Source organism: Magnolia sinica, chromosome 5 (genome assembly GCF_029962835.1).
Source record: "Magnolia sinica isolate HGM2019 chromosome 5, MsV1, whole genome shotgun sequence".
Lineage (NCBI taxonomy): Eukaryota > Viridiplantae > Streptophyta > Magnoliopsida > Magnoliales > Magnoliaceae > Magnolia > Magnolia sinica.
Window position 1 is genome coordinate 97,939,113 of NC_080577.1, and position 17,671 is coordinate 97,956,783.

Sequence of the window (17,671 nt, forward strand, 5' to 3'; positions counted from 1 at the left end):
CAGATGAAGGGAAAATACAAAGAACAGCTTGATCTAAAACTTGTACCCCACAGTAAATTTTCATGGTTAATCACCACAGTTTCCACTGGTGTGGTTCGCCAGAGATCTGGATCTACTTAAGCTTTGGGTTCAGGTCCTGAAATGAGATGGAAAAAGGGATGAACAGACTGGATATTAAAAAAAAAATAAAAAATCAACAAGGTGGGCTCCATACGGTTAAAAACACGTTTAGGTGCACGTGTGTGGAGAGAGAGTTCTCCGTTCTCAAGTGGCCTCCTCCCAAGCAACGGCGTAGATAAAACACATACATCACGATGGCCCCACGGCGTAGATAAAAGCGTACTGAGTAACTCAGTACGCAATCCGATTTCCTTGCAGTCCACCTCCCATGCAAAATTGCATTTTCTAAGACTAATCAAAATGCACCAAAACCACCTCAAATCATCACCCTTAGAAATTCGAAAACATTCATGAGATTTTTGATAGACCGTGGGATCCAACATCCTACCATAGAGGGAGGCCTTGTTCCCACCGTTGGATGACACGCACCTTTGAGATCCTGAAATATAAACTCATCAAGTGAGAATTTGGACCGTTGGACCTTTTCTTCTACAAGCCTGATCTATGCTACTTTGATGAATGGTCCATATCTCTAACACGAGTGCCATCCAATCATAGAAAAAGACCCACCATAATAGCCAGTGGGACCCACATTCTATCAAAACCCCATATATAATCCCATAAAGAAATACATTCACCCCCCTCCCAACAAAACTATTTACAATCTACAACCCCTCCCCTCAGCTACTACTACTACTCAATGCAGCAAAACCTCCTCCTCTCATCATCTGCTTAAACTCCTTGAAATTCACCATCCCATCTCCATCCACATCCACCTTCCTTATCATCATCTTGCAATCCTCCACCGTCCGTCCTTGCTTAAGGCCCAGCGATGAAAGGACCGATTTCAGCTCCTCAACAGTGATGAAACCGTCTCCGTTCTGATCAAACACGTTAAATGCTGCCCGCATATCCTCTTCCTCATCCTTCTCATCCATGATCGTCTGATACAACTCCCCAAACTCGTCGATATCCACACATCCATCGCCGTTCACGTCGATCTTATCGATCATCGCCCCTAATTCATTGTCAGGAATGAAAATTCCCAGAGTCTCTAACTTGTCACCGAGCTCGCGTTTGGTGATCCGACCGTCGCCATTTCGATCGAACATTTGGAAAACACGTTTCAGCTCCACCGGATCCATCCGTCCAATCGATAATTAGAAGAACGGAAAATTGAAATTGTAGATTTCCTTTGTGGGTCCCAAGAGTTCAAGGGGGGGAATTATCTTGGGATGGAACTATTAAGAGGACAAAAATGGAAATTTCTCAAGAAAACGGTTGGAATTGGAGGGTATTTTGTGGTGGTGGTTTAGTTAGTTATGTTGAGAAAATGGCAGCCATATAAGGAGCGTTTGGCTGTCCTAAAAAGCCGTTTGGATCATTAACATTTTGGAAAAGAGAGGAACTTTGATACTCTGGTTGAGTGTGATGGATGATATGCAAGCACCTAGAAATTGGATATATGGATTATAAGTAATTCAAATTAAACTGTCCAAATTATGGGTACCAATTTAGATGTATCATGGATTAAAAATAAGGATTATTTGATTATCTAACTATTGGTTTGGTGGACATTTTATGAACGGTTAGAATTGAAAGAAGAAAAAAAAAAAAAAAAAACAATCCAATGATGCTATTTCACAAACAAGTGTACATCAGGATTGTTCAGGCAACATGCTTTTAGGACTTTAATGGACCGTAAATTCCACATTTAATATATTTAATTTTTCTGAGCGTCTGCGTATCAAGTGTCATCCTCTGCCAGAGTATCAAATAACTCCCAAAAAAAAGAAGCGGATTGGGCGTGACCAGGAAGTTCCCTAGTCGGAAGCTTTATGGGACCCACAGAGAATCCCATGACAAATATATTCCGTTCATCAGTTTTTTAAGACCGTATTAGTGTAATAATATAAAAATCAGGCAGATCAAAAACTCCTGTAAGCCACACCACACGAAATATCGGGGATTGAACGTCCACCACTGGAAACTTTGTGGGGGCCACAGGTTTTGTATAGGATTATAATGGTGCCTATAGCTTATTTGAGTGTTAATAACCCTATGAAAGGTTTGGATAGCATATAAACATCATGGTCGGCTCCAGGAAAGTTTCAATGGTGGACGTTTCCTTCCTAACTTTTTCGTGTGCCGTGCCCCACCTAAGATTTGGATATTCCTGTTTTTTATATTCCTATCATATTATGGTCTTGGCTGTACACGAGCCGAGTTAGCTTGGTTAGCTTGCTTGACCTGACTTGAAAAAGCTTGATTGGACTCCGTTCATAGCCTGAAAAAATTTTGAACCAAGTTGGAGCTTACTTGGTGTAGTGCTCACCAAGTGTTTGATAAAATAACTCAATGAAGTGTGTGTGGTGGTAAGGAAGGTACGTATAGGAAACAAATACCATTTTTTTTTTATTTTGATGTTGATTATAAGGTGTTTGATGAAATACTTGTAAATAACTGATGTTGTTTTACATACAGTAAGAAATTAAAAGTACACTCCATGTGTTTGTGAAAATGCCGCACATGCTTGATCTTGGTTCGAACTTGCCCGAGCTGCCAACCGAACTGAGCCAAGCTGGCTAGTCAAGGACGAGGACCGAGCCGAGCTGAGTTCAAGCTAGGGTCAGCTAGTGGCCGAGTCGAGCTGTGCCAAGTTCGACTTGGTTCAACTCGTGTACACCTCTAGTGTTTCATAACTAAAGGACAGAGTGGATTTTTCGCAAGCATCTCTGTGGGCCCCACACAACTTCCGACTACGGGAACTTCCTGTGCTGGGGGCACAATCAATCCACATCCAGGAAAAAAAGAGGCCAAGGTTACGTTTAGCACACACAAAGCTGCAGGAAAAGATCTGTGGGCACTAGCGCGATGTACGTGTTTAATCCACGTCCTACATCATTTTTCCATATATCATTTTAAGACCGGTCCAAAAATGATGCAAATCCAGATCTTAGGTGAACCATATCATAGAAAATAAGAAATAGTAACGATTGAATGCCTGCCATTAAAACTTATTGAAGCTTTATATGTTTTGGATCAAGTTGATATTTGTGTTTTTCCTTCATTCGGGTCTATGTCCATATGACATAATCAACATGATGGATGGAAAATAAACATTACAGTGGACTGTAGGAAAATTTTAATGGTGGGTCTTCAATCAACAATGTTTCTAGTGGCGTGATCCACTTGAGATTTTGATCTGCATCATTTTTAGGCTCTTGTAGTAACATGAGCTAAAAAAATGAATAAACGGCAGAGATAAAACACATACTTGATATTCGGGCCAACAGAGCTTTTTCACGTGTGTGTGTGGGCATGGGCCTAAATAAAAATAAAATAAAATAAAAAAGTTTTGTACTGGACCGTTGATCCACCAAGGTGGGTGGGACCCCTGACTTTGGGGCTCACAGTGATATATGTGCCTTAAATCTATACTGTCGAACCGTTTTGAAAGCTCGGGTGTGGTCTTAAAAATGAAGCAGATCCAAATCTTATGTGTACCATATCAGGGGAAATAGTAGTAATGGAATCCCCACCATTAAAAACTTCATGCGGGCCATTGGAACGTTTATTTGCCATATAACCTGCTGATAATGTCACGAAGATTTGTATGAAAAGACCACACAAATATCAGCTTGATCGAAACTTTTGTGGCCCGTGAGAAGTTTTTAATGGTCAATTACTACTGTTTCGTATATTATGGTCCACTTGAGATTTGGATATACTTATTTTTGGATCATGACCTAAAACAAGCTTTCAATACAGATGGATGACATGAATGTAGACAAATGCATCACAATGGGGCCCACAGTCAGGGGGTCCTACCCACCTCGGTGGATCTAGGGTATCACCTAATCTGCTCCCCATGTTGATGTAGAGTGGGTTGCTGACAGTTTCATGGCCAAGATGGGTCAGAAAAGGCCCGGTTGACGACAGAAGTGATCCGGACCATCAGACCTTAGATTAGGCGTATTGTGCAATCCGGAATGAGTTAGCTGACGTAAAATATATGATTTTGGGGTAGAACGAGCTACTTTAGCCAACTAACCCCGCTACGCTGGGTTATGCAGCCAAGAATTGCGAAAAACCCCTGGATCGACGGTCGTTTCCCTGTTTTAATTTCGTTTTTACTATAAATAGTAAGTTTTAGTTTGATTATAACTCTTTATCCGTCGGGCTTTAGAAGTTGCGCCCAACGTGAAAAGAGCTTAGAATAATTAGGAGAATGGTTTGGTGAAGCCAAATAGGAAACTTACTATTTTTGGCCGAAAACCTTGCGCACTAGTAGACATCACGACCGTTTATAAATAGTAAGTTTACTATTTATAGTAAGTAGCGGATTCTAAGAGTTTGAGTTGTAGTTTGATTACGATTTCTTTTCCATTGCTTGTTACCCCTATTTAAAGGGTTGTGAACTCATTTTTATTCATCAATTAATCAATTTTGAATTTATTAGAATTTATTTCTATTTTCTGCTTTCATTCCTCGTGGATTCGAGAAGTCTCTGTGAGGAGTCCAGAGAAGCTCCGTGGATTCGGAGTAGTTATCCTCATCACGTTCATCCCTGTGTCACATGTGCTACGCTACCAAATCCGACTCCAGAAAAAAACCAGCGCTTGGCTGCTACCCAAACAAGCCTCACCTTTGTACCCACCTCGATGTATGCATTGTATATCTACACCGTCCCTATGTTTTTCCTGCTTATTTTAGAGCACTGTCTCAATAATAAAGTAGATATAAATTTCATGTGGACCACAGTATTGTGTCAATTCCATCAATCACAAGGCCCCACATGTGATCGAAGGCTTGCATTCAGATTTTGTGTGTGTATGATGCACATGTGTACCAGATTTTCCTCGACTTAATGTTGGATTGAACCGTTGGTGTTCCCCACATTGAGTTAGGCTGATTAGAGACTGGACGCAATGATTTACCATCTTCTAAACCACTGATTATGATTAGCGATCATGCGATTTGTGAAAGAGTAGGGGTTAGCCCTTTGGAATGAATTCTTTTTGCCTTGTATTAGTGGACTTAATGACTTATTATTTCACAAGTACTTTACCTTAATATTTCTCAAAAGGAATAGAGATAAAAAAAATAAAACAAAAGCAAGGTTCCACAATGCTGATTTTATTAATATTTGAATATATGGCCCATTACAATCAATAAAGTATCAAACAACCAAAGAAATAAATTAAATAAATAAGAGATAATTACTTTATTCGTCTATCAAAACATACGATTGGAGTGAATGGTCAACAAGATATGACCAAATTGGTATGATCACCTAAATCAGAACTTAGTTAATCATGATCCAATAACTTAGGGTTGCGGATATTTAATCTACTCCTATGGTACTATAGCGGGAGCTAGTAAGTATTAGCGATCTAAGCTAAATCTAGGCTAAGCTATGGTATACTAGGATAAAAGACAATAAATAAAAGATAAAATTGAAAAGTAGATATATGTGTTTGGCATATGGCCTCGAGTTATTTATCGTGTTATTCTTTTATAGCTTGTCGAGGTGGCGAAACCATGCTGGTTTCCTTACCGATCCCGAATCCTTCATGTTTACAATGTGTTTTCTAGATTTTTTTTTTTTTTTTAAAAAAATAATCCCGGATAGATCTGGAACTATTGGCTTTTAGGGTTGTCTTCTCGTAGCTGATCCCTTTATAGAAATGTTTGTGGTCTACTAGTTGGATTCGAGATGATTAAGAGATCGCTTGATCGACCATGGACATTCATTAGTGGCCTACCTCCTACACTTCCAATCGAGGTGTTGGATGATCTAGATCAAACCACCTTCTGTATTTAACCATCCAATCAATGATAGTTTAGAGTGCTGGAGAGGATAAATGGATAAGATTCTCCTGATATCGATCTTTTATCAGAGATGGGTATTGATCTTTTATCAGAGATGGGTCAAACCAGATCATCCATCTAGTTCTCACATTATCTTGATCCCAATCAAACCACGACCATATGATTGGGTCTTCAGGCTCTCTCTTTTTTTCTTTTCTTTTTTTTTTTTCCAATCATTATACGACTTAGGACCTAATGTAGCCACCGTCCATTTCCTCTTAATTTTGGGTTTGAACCATAGCCGAATTTGCTTGGAAATCGGTCTACTCCCCCCATATTCAGAACCTTCTCGAATGTTATAGACTCTTCGAACGTCTCTTAGAAGATCTCCCATTTTGGAAAGATCGTGAGAGACGGCCTCGCCGAATGTATCATATCCAGATATGTGATAAGATTTATTCTCTCAACAAGTCTTTTATAGATATGCTATGTAATGCCCCGACTTTTCAGGACCCGAGTATATGACCCGTTTTCCAAAAACCCGAGTGTTAACCTTAAAGGATGATCAAATTCGAGTATATTTTTCTTCAACTATCAAAGTAAGCAGATGAGCGTAGAATGGACAAGTAAGCATAAAGGAAAAATTGCGATTACATTTAAAATATACAAGAAGTTGCCTATAATGACTTATACAAACCAATGCCTCAACGTTAACAATTACAATATTTACATACATGAGAAATATAAAGGAAAATATATGTAACGCCCCGAATTTTCAAGACCCGAGTATATGACCCGTGTCCCAAAAACCCGAGTGTTAGCTTTTAAAAGATGGTCAAATTCGAGTGCACATTTTTTTCTTCATCAGAGTAAGCAAATGAGCGTAGTGTGGACAAATCGACATAAAGGAAAATTTCATTATCATTCAAATTTACAAGAAGTTGCCCATAATGACTTATACAAACCAATGTCTCTGAATTTAACAAGTATAAGATTTACAAGAATTTAATACATGAAGAATAGTGGAAAGCATATAAATATAAGCCACGAGATCACACAGCTCCTCCTGGTAAATATAGCCATGCATCCCTGGCGATCGTACCCTGCTCCTCATCAAGTCTGAACAAGCATATTACTAAAGCCACCTGTACTACCTGTACGGTTGTATATTTGATGGATGAGTGGCCAACTCAGTGTGAATTCCCCTCAAGATTACACACCGCCGCATTAGGCAAGAGATAGTATAAAACATCCAGACAACCAAAACAGAGTAAATGCAGTCTTATTAGGTGCATGGATGCATGAATGCAATCATCGACCCAGGTAAATCATCCGGACGGTCGGTGCCCCAAGAAAAAATATCCAGACAGGCAATGGGGTCGTCACCCAAAGATGTGAGTGGTCATCAGCGCAACACGCAGCGTAATCATATGGGCATGAGTGATCCAAGTCATCATCATAAATCGATCGGCTGGTCATTAGCGCAACACGCAACGTAATCGTATGGGCATAATGATCCAAGCCGTCGTAGTATGCCATGCATGCATGATTAGCCAAGTCATTATTAGTCCATTTACAACAGCCAATTTAGATAAGCTCAAAGGTCAATACGGGGAGCACATGGCCCAGCGTAGGCCGACAGCTCGGGCATAGTGTCCCATTACCACCATCTCCGGCTCATGAGGCTACCATCTTAGGATGTTTAATGGAAACCCGTCGACTAGTGGCCAATCATATTACAATATATGGGGCTTACCATTGTATGGTTACACAGTATAAAACATCGAACCCATATAGAAAAAATATCAAAACAAAGCCACATAGGGCGATATCAAACAAGCCACATAGGGCAATTATCAAAATAGGCCTCATAGGGCGAGTGTCAAAACCATGCGATAAAAGACCATCCTTGAAAATCATTTGGACACAATAACCTTGGATGGTAGGCCCACATCAATGATCCATTTAGACCACTACTCAATAACCACTAAGTCGAAGGTCCATTTTAATCACAACCAGTCGGGTTACATCCCAAGTATGGGTGTACATTTATAGGTGGGGGTTTCCCACTAATGTACCAGTTTAAAGTCCATAAGCAATACACAAATAATTCACAAGCATGAACAAATATACAAGATGAACATTAAGCAGGCAATATAGCAATTCAATTTCCACCAGCTAATACATGTGATTATAAGAGAGAGATATCAATTATAATTTTTAATAAAAACTATAACTTAAGCTAATGAGAAAATGGAAAGCTCAAGGGGAAGAATCATCACCTGACGTATAGGATCACCTACTTATGCGTTAGGAGGTACGTGCGCCCTTAGAGTCAAATCCTATCATGAATTATAAATTTTGTATGGTTAGATCCAAGTTTCATATGTTATCTATGATTAGGATTATGACCTATGGTTTGGATCATTTAGATTTAGGGTTCTATTCATTACTCTAATCTTTTACTTTGGTTTAGAGTTTGAAGTTCAACTCACCTAATTAAAATAATATTATAATGGAGTAAAAATAAATAATAACTGCCTATTAATACTAATAATGTTAATCTTATTATCAATAACCTACAATGACAAAATAAGAATAACATGATTAATGTTAATATCTAATATCTATAGTAACCAATACTTAGCAAAATTAACCTATCAATGGTTAGCCACATTTAATTACTGTAATAATTATAGTAACTCTAATGATGATAATAAATACTAAGATCTACTATTGCTGATAATAATTAAGAATGAAGAGCAAGACACTCTTATTTAATCATGGAAATCTATATGTATTAACCAATATAGGCATTTTACTAATGGTTAATCATATGTGCTATTAATGATCCTAACAATAGTGATACTTAATAATGGTAAAATAAAACACTACTATCTAATGATGAGAATTGTAATTGAAATCATTTAAATCTGGAAGGAGAAGGTGGACTTATCTTGTCGTGCCTCCCAACTCAGCCAGCACCTTGACTCAACTTATGTGGACCGAGTCGACTCGGCAGCTACACCAAGAGGGGACGTCCCACACCATCTCTTCTTCTTCTCTATTCTCCTCCTCCTTTCCTTCTCTTTTCTTTCTTCCTTTCCTTCTTCCCTCTCCTTCCACATGCTGGAAATCCAGCAATAGTCTGGATCATGCCAAACTCAACTCGACTCGGCTAGACTCGGTTCAGCCGAGTCAACTCAGCAGTCACTCACCCAAACCCCCTCACACCTTCCCTTCTTCTCCTCCTTTTCTTCTCTTTTCTTCCCTCTTCACCTACTGTTGGAAACACCCAACAAGAAGACTAACCGGTTCGACTCAAACCGAGCCGAGTCCAGTTGACTCGGTAGTAATCAAACCCGGGTGAAACTTCCCTTCTCTCTCTCTCTTCTTCTTCTTCCCTCCTACTGTTGGAAACACCCAACATCAGCTGTCAAACCCGGCCTGATGCAGCCTCAGTCGAGCTGAGCCGATGTGGTGGCTGCGTGAAGAGGCAGCAAGTCAGGCTCCTCAGTCAGCCTCCCTCTATTTCTCTCCCTTTTTCTTTTCTTTCATTTCTCTCTTCTCCTCCTTCTTTCCTTCCTTCCTTTCTTCATTCTCTTCCTTTCTCTTTTCTGCTTCTCATCTCTGTGAGAGCTCCACCATGGCACGAATCGGCCTTGCCCGAATTGCGACACGGTGTCATTCCAGACGAGGAAGACGACCGGCCGACAATGGTGGATTTCGAACAACAACTCCTCTCCTCAAAACGAAGCCACTGGGCTGTCTCTGTATTGCCAACAGAGCTTGGGAAATCAAAAGATCGAAGCTCTAAAGGCATTTCGCCGGTGGGTTCGAAGGAAGAATGGAAACGACTAGTTTTTTGGCTGCAGCTGCAAAAATGGAGAATGAGCTCCCGTTTCCTCGATCCTCTCGCCTCTTATGCTTGCCCTGATCCCTCCTAAACCGTCGGATCGATAGCCAATGGACAGGATCTCCTCTAGTTGAAACTGCCCCCCCAAAACAGTGGGCGAAATGGGACCGGTCGTGGTTTTGAAGCCCTAAACCGTTGTTGGAATGAACGGCTGAGATCTCACTGGGAAGTATGGCTGGGATTGGAAAGGGGAGAGGGCACGCGGATCGCTGAGCTAGAAGGAAGACAGGTTTCCATTTTCGGAAGCGTTGTCTTTGTAGGTCTTGTTTGGGTCAAAGATGGTGCACGTGCACATGTTCTCCAACACGTGGAAAAGGGTAGGTTTTGGTTGGACCTATGCCGTGCACACGATGGACGGTTTGGATCATCAAGGTGGGGACCATATGGTGGGCCGCAGTGCGTTCCAAACGGACGTCATCCACTGCTGACGAAAACGCAGAGAGAGAGAGACTTCTCTATTTCGGGAAGTCACGGGTCAAGGGAGCTCTGACCGCTCCAGGTGGTACGGTGCACCGCGGGTGCATCCCCTGTGGTGCACATGCGATGCAGGTGTGGGGCCCAATGTGACGTTTATGGAAAATCTACTCCATCCATTTCACTTGATGGGCCCAAGTATGGGTTTTTAACCTAAACTCAGGCGGGTACAATGCCCAGGTGGGCCATCCATGCAGATTTTTCCTCTAAATTGGTGTTTTCATTGATCTGACGGTCAGATCATCCCGAAGTTGGACGTCAACGGTTAAAAGGTCTTAATGGGCCATTTGTAAGGCTTTTGTCATATATTACTAACTGATACTAATATTAATATAATTTTTTATCATTTTTGTATTTTACCTATAATTACAATATTTAAAATCTCATACATATATATAAATATAATTTTAATATTAACATACCACTAATTACATGTTGTTGATCACACATTCATTAATATACATAATTCTTAATATACAATATTATATTTAATTAAAACTATATTTGTATTTAATAATATTGTTAAATATAAAATTTCATTAAAATATCTAATGATTTTTGTGTACATACGGATATAAAAATATTCACTGCTACATTATTATTCAAAATTTGATTTTATGTTGTGAAATTATTTTTCATTGTGTTTATTTAATATAATATTATTTTCATAATGTCTTATATACATTAAATACATATGTATCATTTTAGCATGAAATTTTAAATCTTTACAAAGTATATACACTTCATAGTGTATATATATTTAGGTTGTATTATTCTTTGTATTTATATTAAATTAAATTACATGGTAACACTCGAGTACTGGAAAGTACGGGGTGTTACAATATATAAGCGAAGGCTGTAAGATCGCGCAGCTTCCTTGACAAGTACAACCACGGATCCTTGACCATCATAATGGCTCCTCATCAGTCTGAACCTGCATATCACTTAAGCCACCTGTACTCCTGTACATTTGTATATTTGATGGATGAATAACCAACTCAGCGTGAATTTCCCTTAAGATTATACACCGCCACATTGGGTAAGCATAGTTACAAAACAAAGCATACAAAGCATAGTTACAAAACAAAGCATACAAAACAATACATGATGCAGGTCTTATTAGATGCATGGATGCATAAATGCAGTTATCGCCCAGGAGATGCACATCCGTGCAGAAGTTGGGCTCGTCACCCCATGCAATCATCGACCTGGGAAAAGCATCCAGTCGGACAGAAGCTAGTCATCAGCGAAAGCATACTATGTGCAGCGTTACGACTGCCTATTGTACATCACGTACGTTAGCGATAGACGCTGGTCTGTGTCATGTATGCATGATTAGCCAAACCATTATTGGTTCAGTTACAATCAGCCAATTTAAATAAGCTCAAGCTCACTACGGGGGCTCGTCACCAGCGTAGGCCGATAGCTCAGGCATAGGTCTCATACCACCATCCCCGGTTTATGAGGCTACCACCTTAGGATGTTTAATGGAACTCCGTTGACTAGTGGCCAATCGTATTACAGTATATGGGGCTTACCATCGCATGGTTGCGCAGTATAAAACATCGAACCCATAAATGGAAAATATCAAAACCAAGCCACGTTGAGCCAATATTAAAACAAGTCATATAGGGCAAATATCAAAATAAGCCACATAGGGCAAGTATCAAAACCTTGCGATGAAAGGCCATCATTGAAAACTACTTAGACACAGCAACCCTGGATGGTAGGCCCACATTAATGATCCATCTAGACCACCATTCAATAACCACTAGATCGAAGGTCCATTGCAATCACCGTTAATCGAGTTACATCCCAAGTATGAGTGTACATTTATAAGTGGGGGTTTCCCACTAATGTACCAGTTTAAATCCCAGAAGCAATTCACAAGCAATCCAATAGCATGAATTGAATATACATGATAAATATTAAGCATGTGATGTAGCAACTCAATTCTAACAATTAACACATGTGGCTATAGAATGGAGATATCATTTATAAATTAAAATAAAACTATAACTTAAGCTAACGGGAAAATGGAAAGCTCAAGGGGAAGGAATTATCACCATATAGTTTGAATCGCCTACCAGCATTTCTAAGTAATGCGTGTTTCCTTAGAATCAAATCCTACCAAAAAAATTGTAAAGTTATACGTGAGATCAGATTTCCACAAGGTATTTATGGTCAAAACTAATGTCACCTAGGGTTTGGATTACTTGTCTTTAGGATTTTGATATAGAATTAAGATTTTCATCATAGGGTTTAATCCTAAACTTAGATTCTAGGATTTGAATCGTACATTATTATTATTATTATTATTATTATTATCATCATCATTATTATTGTACAACAAATCAAATAATATTCATAATGAGAGTATTTATCAATCAATATTAATAATGATGATTTAGAAGTTCATACTTAAATATACCACGTTCTTTAATATTCCTATAATGACTAATAAGTTATCAATTAATATAAGTAATAATACTACGATTTTTTTACTAACAATAATATGATAAGGACTAATGCTAACCATCATATTAATAAGAATTATACTAATCCTATAAGGAAAATGATAATGTTTTCTAATGGTAATAGCCATAACTACCCATAATGAATTTAGTCATGATAATAAATACTATGGTCTAACATGAATTATGAGTTTCTACAACTAGATTCAAATCTCACACACTATCTAGGTTTAAGTTACTGACTTGGAGTTTATGTTACTTAGGTCTAGGATTTTATCCTAGAGTTTAGGTCTAGGCTAGATTTTGTGTAATTAATTTTTAGTGCTAAGTTAATAATTATAGAATATTTATTAACATTAGCGTTATAATTATTATCAGTTAATAGTCATTATGATGACACCAATTAGTGAAGTCCACTATCAACAACAATTATTTAAGAAAGATAAATAAAATAATACATCTAATAGTCGTGGTTTTGCTTACAATAGCTAGTACTAGTATATATAACATGCTAATGGCTATTCAGGCTTAATAATTATCATAATCATGGTAATGGAACTAGTGGAAATTCAGGATAATCTAATATGAGAAGGGAGTGTTGATTCACATAGGAAGATTTGACAATTCGACTTGGCGGGTTGACTCGATTAAAGCCGATCGAGTCGATTCTCTTTCTTCCTCATCTCTACCCTCTTTCTATCTAACCTGTCCAGCAAGGTTGCTGGACCACGATCAGCCTGTAACTTGGTCAGCGACTCAGCCAAGTCGAGTCGACTCAGCAGAGAGGGTAGCATGGCCCATGCTCGCACTCTCTCTCACTCTTCTTCATCGTCTCTTCTTTTCTCTCTCTTCCTTTCCCTCTTTCCATTTCTTTTCTTCCTTTTCTTTTATCTGCTACAAGTCCAGAAGAACCACTGGACGATCATTCCGACCCGCCTCGAATGCATCGACTCGGTTTCAGTCGAGTCAACTCGGCAGTCATCAACCCACACTCTCTTGCTCTCTATCCTTCTCTTCTCTCTGCTTCCCTTTTCTCTCCCTTCTTATTTTCTTTCTCTTCTACCTCACTCAAACCTGCACCAGCAGGCTTACTGGAACAAACCAGGCCCGGCCTTCCCCAGCACAGCTCGACTCGGTTCGAGTCAGCAGCTGAGTCGGGTCAGCCCGGAGGGTGCAACCACCCGACTGCCTCACTCTCTTCTCTCTCTATTTTTTCATCTTCTTTTCTCTTATCCTTCTTTGCTGAAACCAGCAACGGAGTGTCAAGCTTGGCCTGACTCGGCCCAAACTCGGCTCGGTCTGAGTTGTTGCCGCACGATGCAGCCACACTACCTGCACCTTCTCCATCTACTGATTTTCTTCTTCTCCCACTTTCTTCCTCTCTCACTTCCTCTCTTTCTCTCTCTAGACTTTCGCAAATCTCGGTCCCAATCATAATCGTCTGACTCAACTTAGACCTGGTGCGATTTTGAACGGGGAAGATGACCCGCCATTAATGGCGTTTTTGAAAATGGAACTTCTTCCACCAATCCGATTCTTCCGGACGGTCCGTATGGAGCCTTGGAAGCTTGAAAACAAGCTTCACTGAAGCTTGGAGGAGGTTTTGTATGTGGGTATGGAGGTGGAAGGCTGCGGCTGATCTTCTTTCTCTCTCCCATTCTCTCCTTTTTTAAAAAGAAAATCTAGCCTGGAACAGTCCAGATCACTCTATTTGGGACGGTCTAGATGAGATTTTGCTTGCTCACGTGGATCGCCGACGAGTTGCACGGAAGACAGTTTCCGTTTATGGAAACTATGTGCTTTCAGGTCCCGCTTTTGTCGGTTCTCGTGTGTAGGTAGGTGCACTCCGGCAAACGAAATCACTAGGGTTTGTTCAGAACCATCCTCTGGCCACGATGAACAGTTCGGATTATGAAGATGGGTCTCGCTGGTGGCCCGTGATAAAAAACAGGGGACGCATGTCCCTCTGCTGCAAACGCCAAAAGAAAAGGGGAACTTCTTCTTTTCTAGAGAAGCACAGGTCAGCCCGTGCTGACCAGGCTGGCATGTCCGGTGTACGGCGAGTGTGCACCGGCTGTGCACACGCACCCCATCACGTGGGGTCCACCGTGATGTTTTTGATAAATCCACTCCGTCCATTCCTCTAGGTGGGCCTACCATACCCTCTGACTAGAGATGGGGCAGATCCAAGGTTTAGATGGGGCCCTCAACTCGATCTGTAGTCCTAATGGTGGTTTTCCGTTAGTCTAGTGGTCGGATGATTCCGAATTCGATTATGAACGGTTAAAATGGTCCTAGGGGTCACTTAACATCAAATTGGTGGCTGGATTGTGGATCAGGTGGCCTAATACACATTATACTTACTTACAATGTTTTTAATATTGTTATAATTATTATTATCATTACTATTAATTTATTTAATTTTATTTTTAAGTTGTTTACATGGGTCTCACCTCAATCAGTACCATTTATTTACTCATTCAACCCTTATAGGGCTTTGATCAGAATTAAAATCATTTTAATTTGCAAGTGGGCCATACTTGTGATCTAACGGACAACTAATGATTCACGCTAATCCAACGGTTAGATTTCTTCTTAGGGATTAGATGTCCTAGTATACATTAATAACCTTATTACCATTTATCATTATTATCATCATCATTATTATTATTATTATTTTCTACAATCTCTCCTGCTTCCCTGTGATTTGTGTAAGTGGTCCACCCTTCTCAGTGTCATTAAAGTCTACGATAATGTTATTTACTTATTTCATCTTACCTTATTATTATATGTGCATACATAGATATTTGCTTATTTACTTATTTATTTGTAGGACTTGCCTTTGATAAGAGTCCTAAATGATGATGTCATATTGAGCCATGTGTCCACATCTCAGGCACATATACTGCTCGCGAGGTTTATGGTTGATTCTAAAGTTTGATGGTCAAACTAGGAAATTAAATCATTAGATCGATCAAAGAGACGTTGTTGGGTCATATGTTAATGCTGAATGGCTAGATTTATCTTTAACAAGGTTCGTTGATCATCTAAGCATTGATGAACAGTTGGATGACCCTATTTATAGATGAGATTACTCATATTGGTCCGATTTAGACTATAATGTAGGTGAGCGTTTAACTAAGTTAGGTTCGTGTTTATACTAATCTAGGTCCTCCTGGTAATACTCGAGTACTAGAAAGTACGGGGTGTTACATGCTAGGGATGTTGCCTCATTAATTTGCATATTTAATAGTGACCACTTGATATCTGTTGATTTGTTCATTTAAAGTATGAGTGAGGGTTTGTGCTTTTGTATTAACAATAGAATGTGTAACACTAAAGGAATATCAAATAAAGATACTCCCAGGCGTGAGTAAGATTTCTGTTAATACTAACCCCTTAATGTCAACACGTGATGACTCCCAGTTGGTGCACGTCAGGCCGTTGAAAGCAAGTGCAAACACACATCACTGGAAACAATGGTTGTTGAACACCCACCATTAAAAACTTCCTAGGGTTCATTGTAATGTTTATTGACCATCCAACCTATTAATAAGGTCACACAGACCTGAAAAAAAGGAAAAAATAAATATCTACTTGATCCAACACTTTCGTGAATAAAAATAGGTTTTTAATGGTGAATAACCATTGTATAAATAATTTTTTTAAGGATTTGTGTCCAATAGAAATATGTACACTTTATAAAACTTTAGACGATTAATGGTGCATATGTAGCCATTGGAATTAGAATTTAATAGTGTAAAATATTTCTTAGTGTACTGGGATTAAGATGAAAGGTTTGTAATCGTAGATGATCGAATATAAACAACTTAGATGGATTCTTTATCTATTTTATGGTGATGTAATAGTTTAAATTAAAATTGAATAGCTTGATAACTTAATCCACCCATAGGAAGTATTCTCAATGGTTGGATTGATGATTGATCAAGCGTGTTACGATATATAAGCTTGAGATGTGTAGAAGTGTATATATATATAAACACTCGTGAGTGAGGTCATTGATCGTGATTTCAATGATAGGTAAAGAATATATATAGGTGACTAATGAGATGAACGGATCAGAATCTTAGATGGATGTGTATATGAGCAAATATAATGATCATGAAGTTGGTTTTCTATGATCAAGTGATCTAAAAGCGAAGTGGAGGATCTGGTAACTAAGTTTAGTGATGAATAATTATTTCAATAGTTGATTTGATAAACAATCGAGTATACGAAGACATATGAGGCTCTAAGATCATTATGAGGTGTATATGTGTGTATATCTAGGTAACATTATCTTTAAATTAAGTATTCACATAAAAAATTACATGTGGATGAGCACGTGTACCTACTCATGCACGAAAATTTTTAGGTTATTACAATTGCATACTCGTGCCTCCCCTAGTAAATTATGCACTCGTCGTCTCTATTTTTTTAAGAGGTGAGAGAAGAAAGATATGGGACGTGTAACGAGGGGCTTATCCGCTCACAATTGATGAAGATATATCATAGGCATATCACTTTTGTCATATAATCAGAGATGTGAATTAGCTCGTCTTTCCTTATGTGGTTGATTTGAGCGGGCCACTAGGTTTTATGTTTCAACTCCCTGACTTGATCATCTAATCATGTTGCTTATTCCATAATAATAAAATAATTAAAAAATAGTATAATACCACATTGTTTGCATGCACCCCTCACAAATAACATGATATACTAGAGAGAATATTAAAGAGAGGTGAGGATAGAGTGAAAAACTCACTACAAAATGTGGAAGAGTCATTTTATTTGTGCTTAAATCTACTTGGGGGCACAAATAAGAACCTCAAAATAAAAAAGATATATCAATTAAATGCATTTAACAAATGAA

The 17,671-nt window shown here is 38.9% G+C and overlaps 1 protein-coding gene across 1 annotated transcript; it reads right to left on the reverse strand.

Annotated features, from left to right (window-relative positions):
* Positions 1-421: 421 nt before the first annotated feature.
* On the reverse strand, positions 422-1,746 carry LOC131247402 (calmodulin-like protein 3). Its single transcript, XM_058247709.1, has one exon. It carries the CDS (start codon positions 1,263-1,265, stop codon positions 801-803), a length of 465 nt encoding a protein of 154 aa, XP_058103692.1. The 5' UTR covers positions 1,266-1,746; the 3' UTR covers positions 422-800.
* Positions 1,747-17,671: the final 15,925 nt, after the last annotated feature.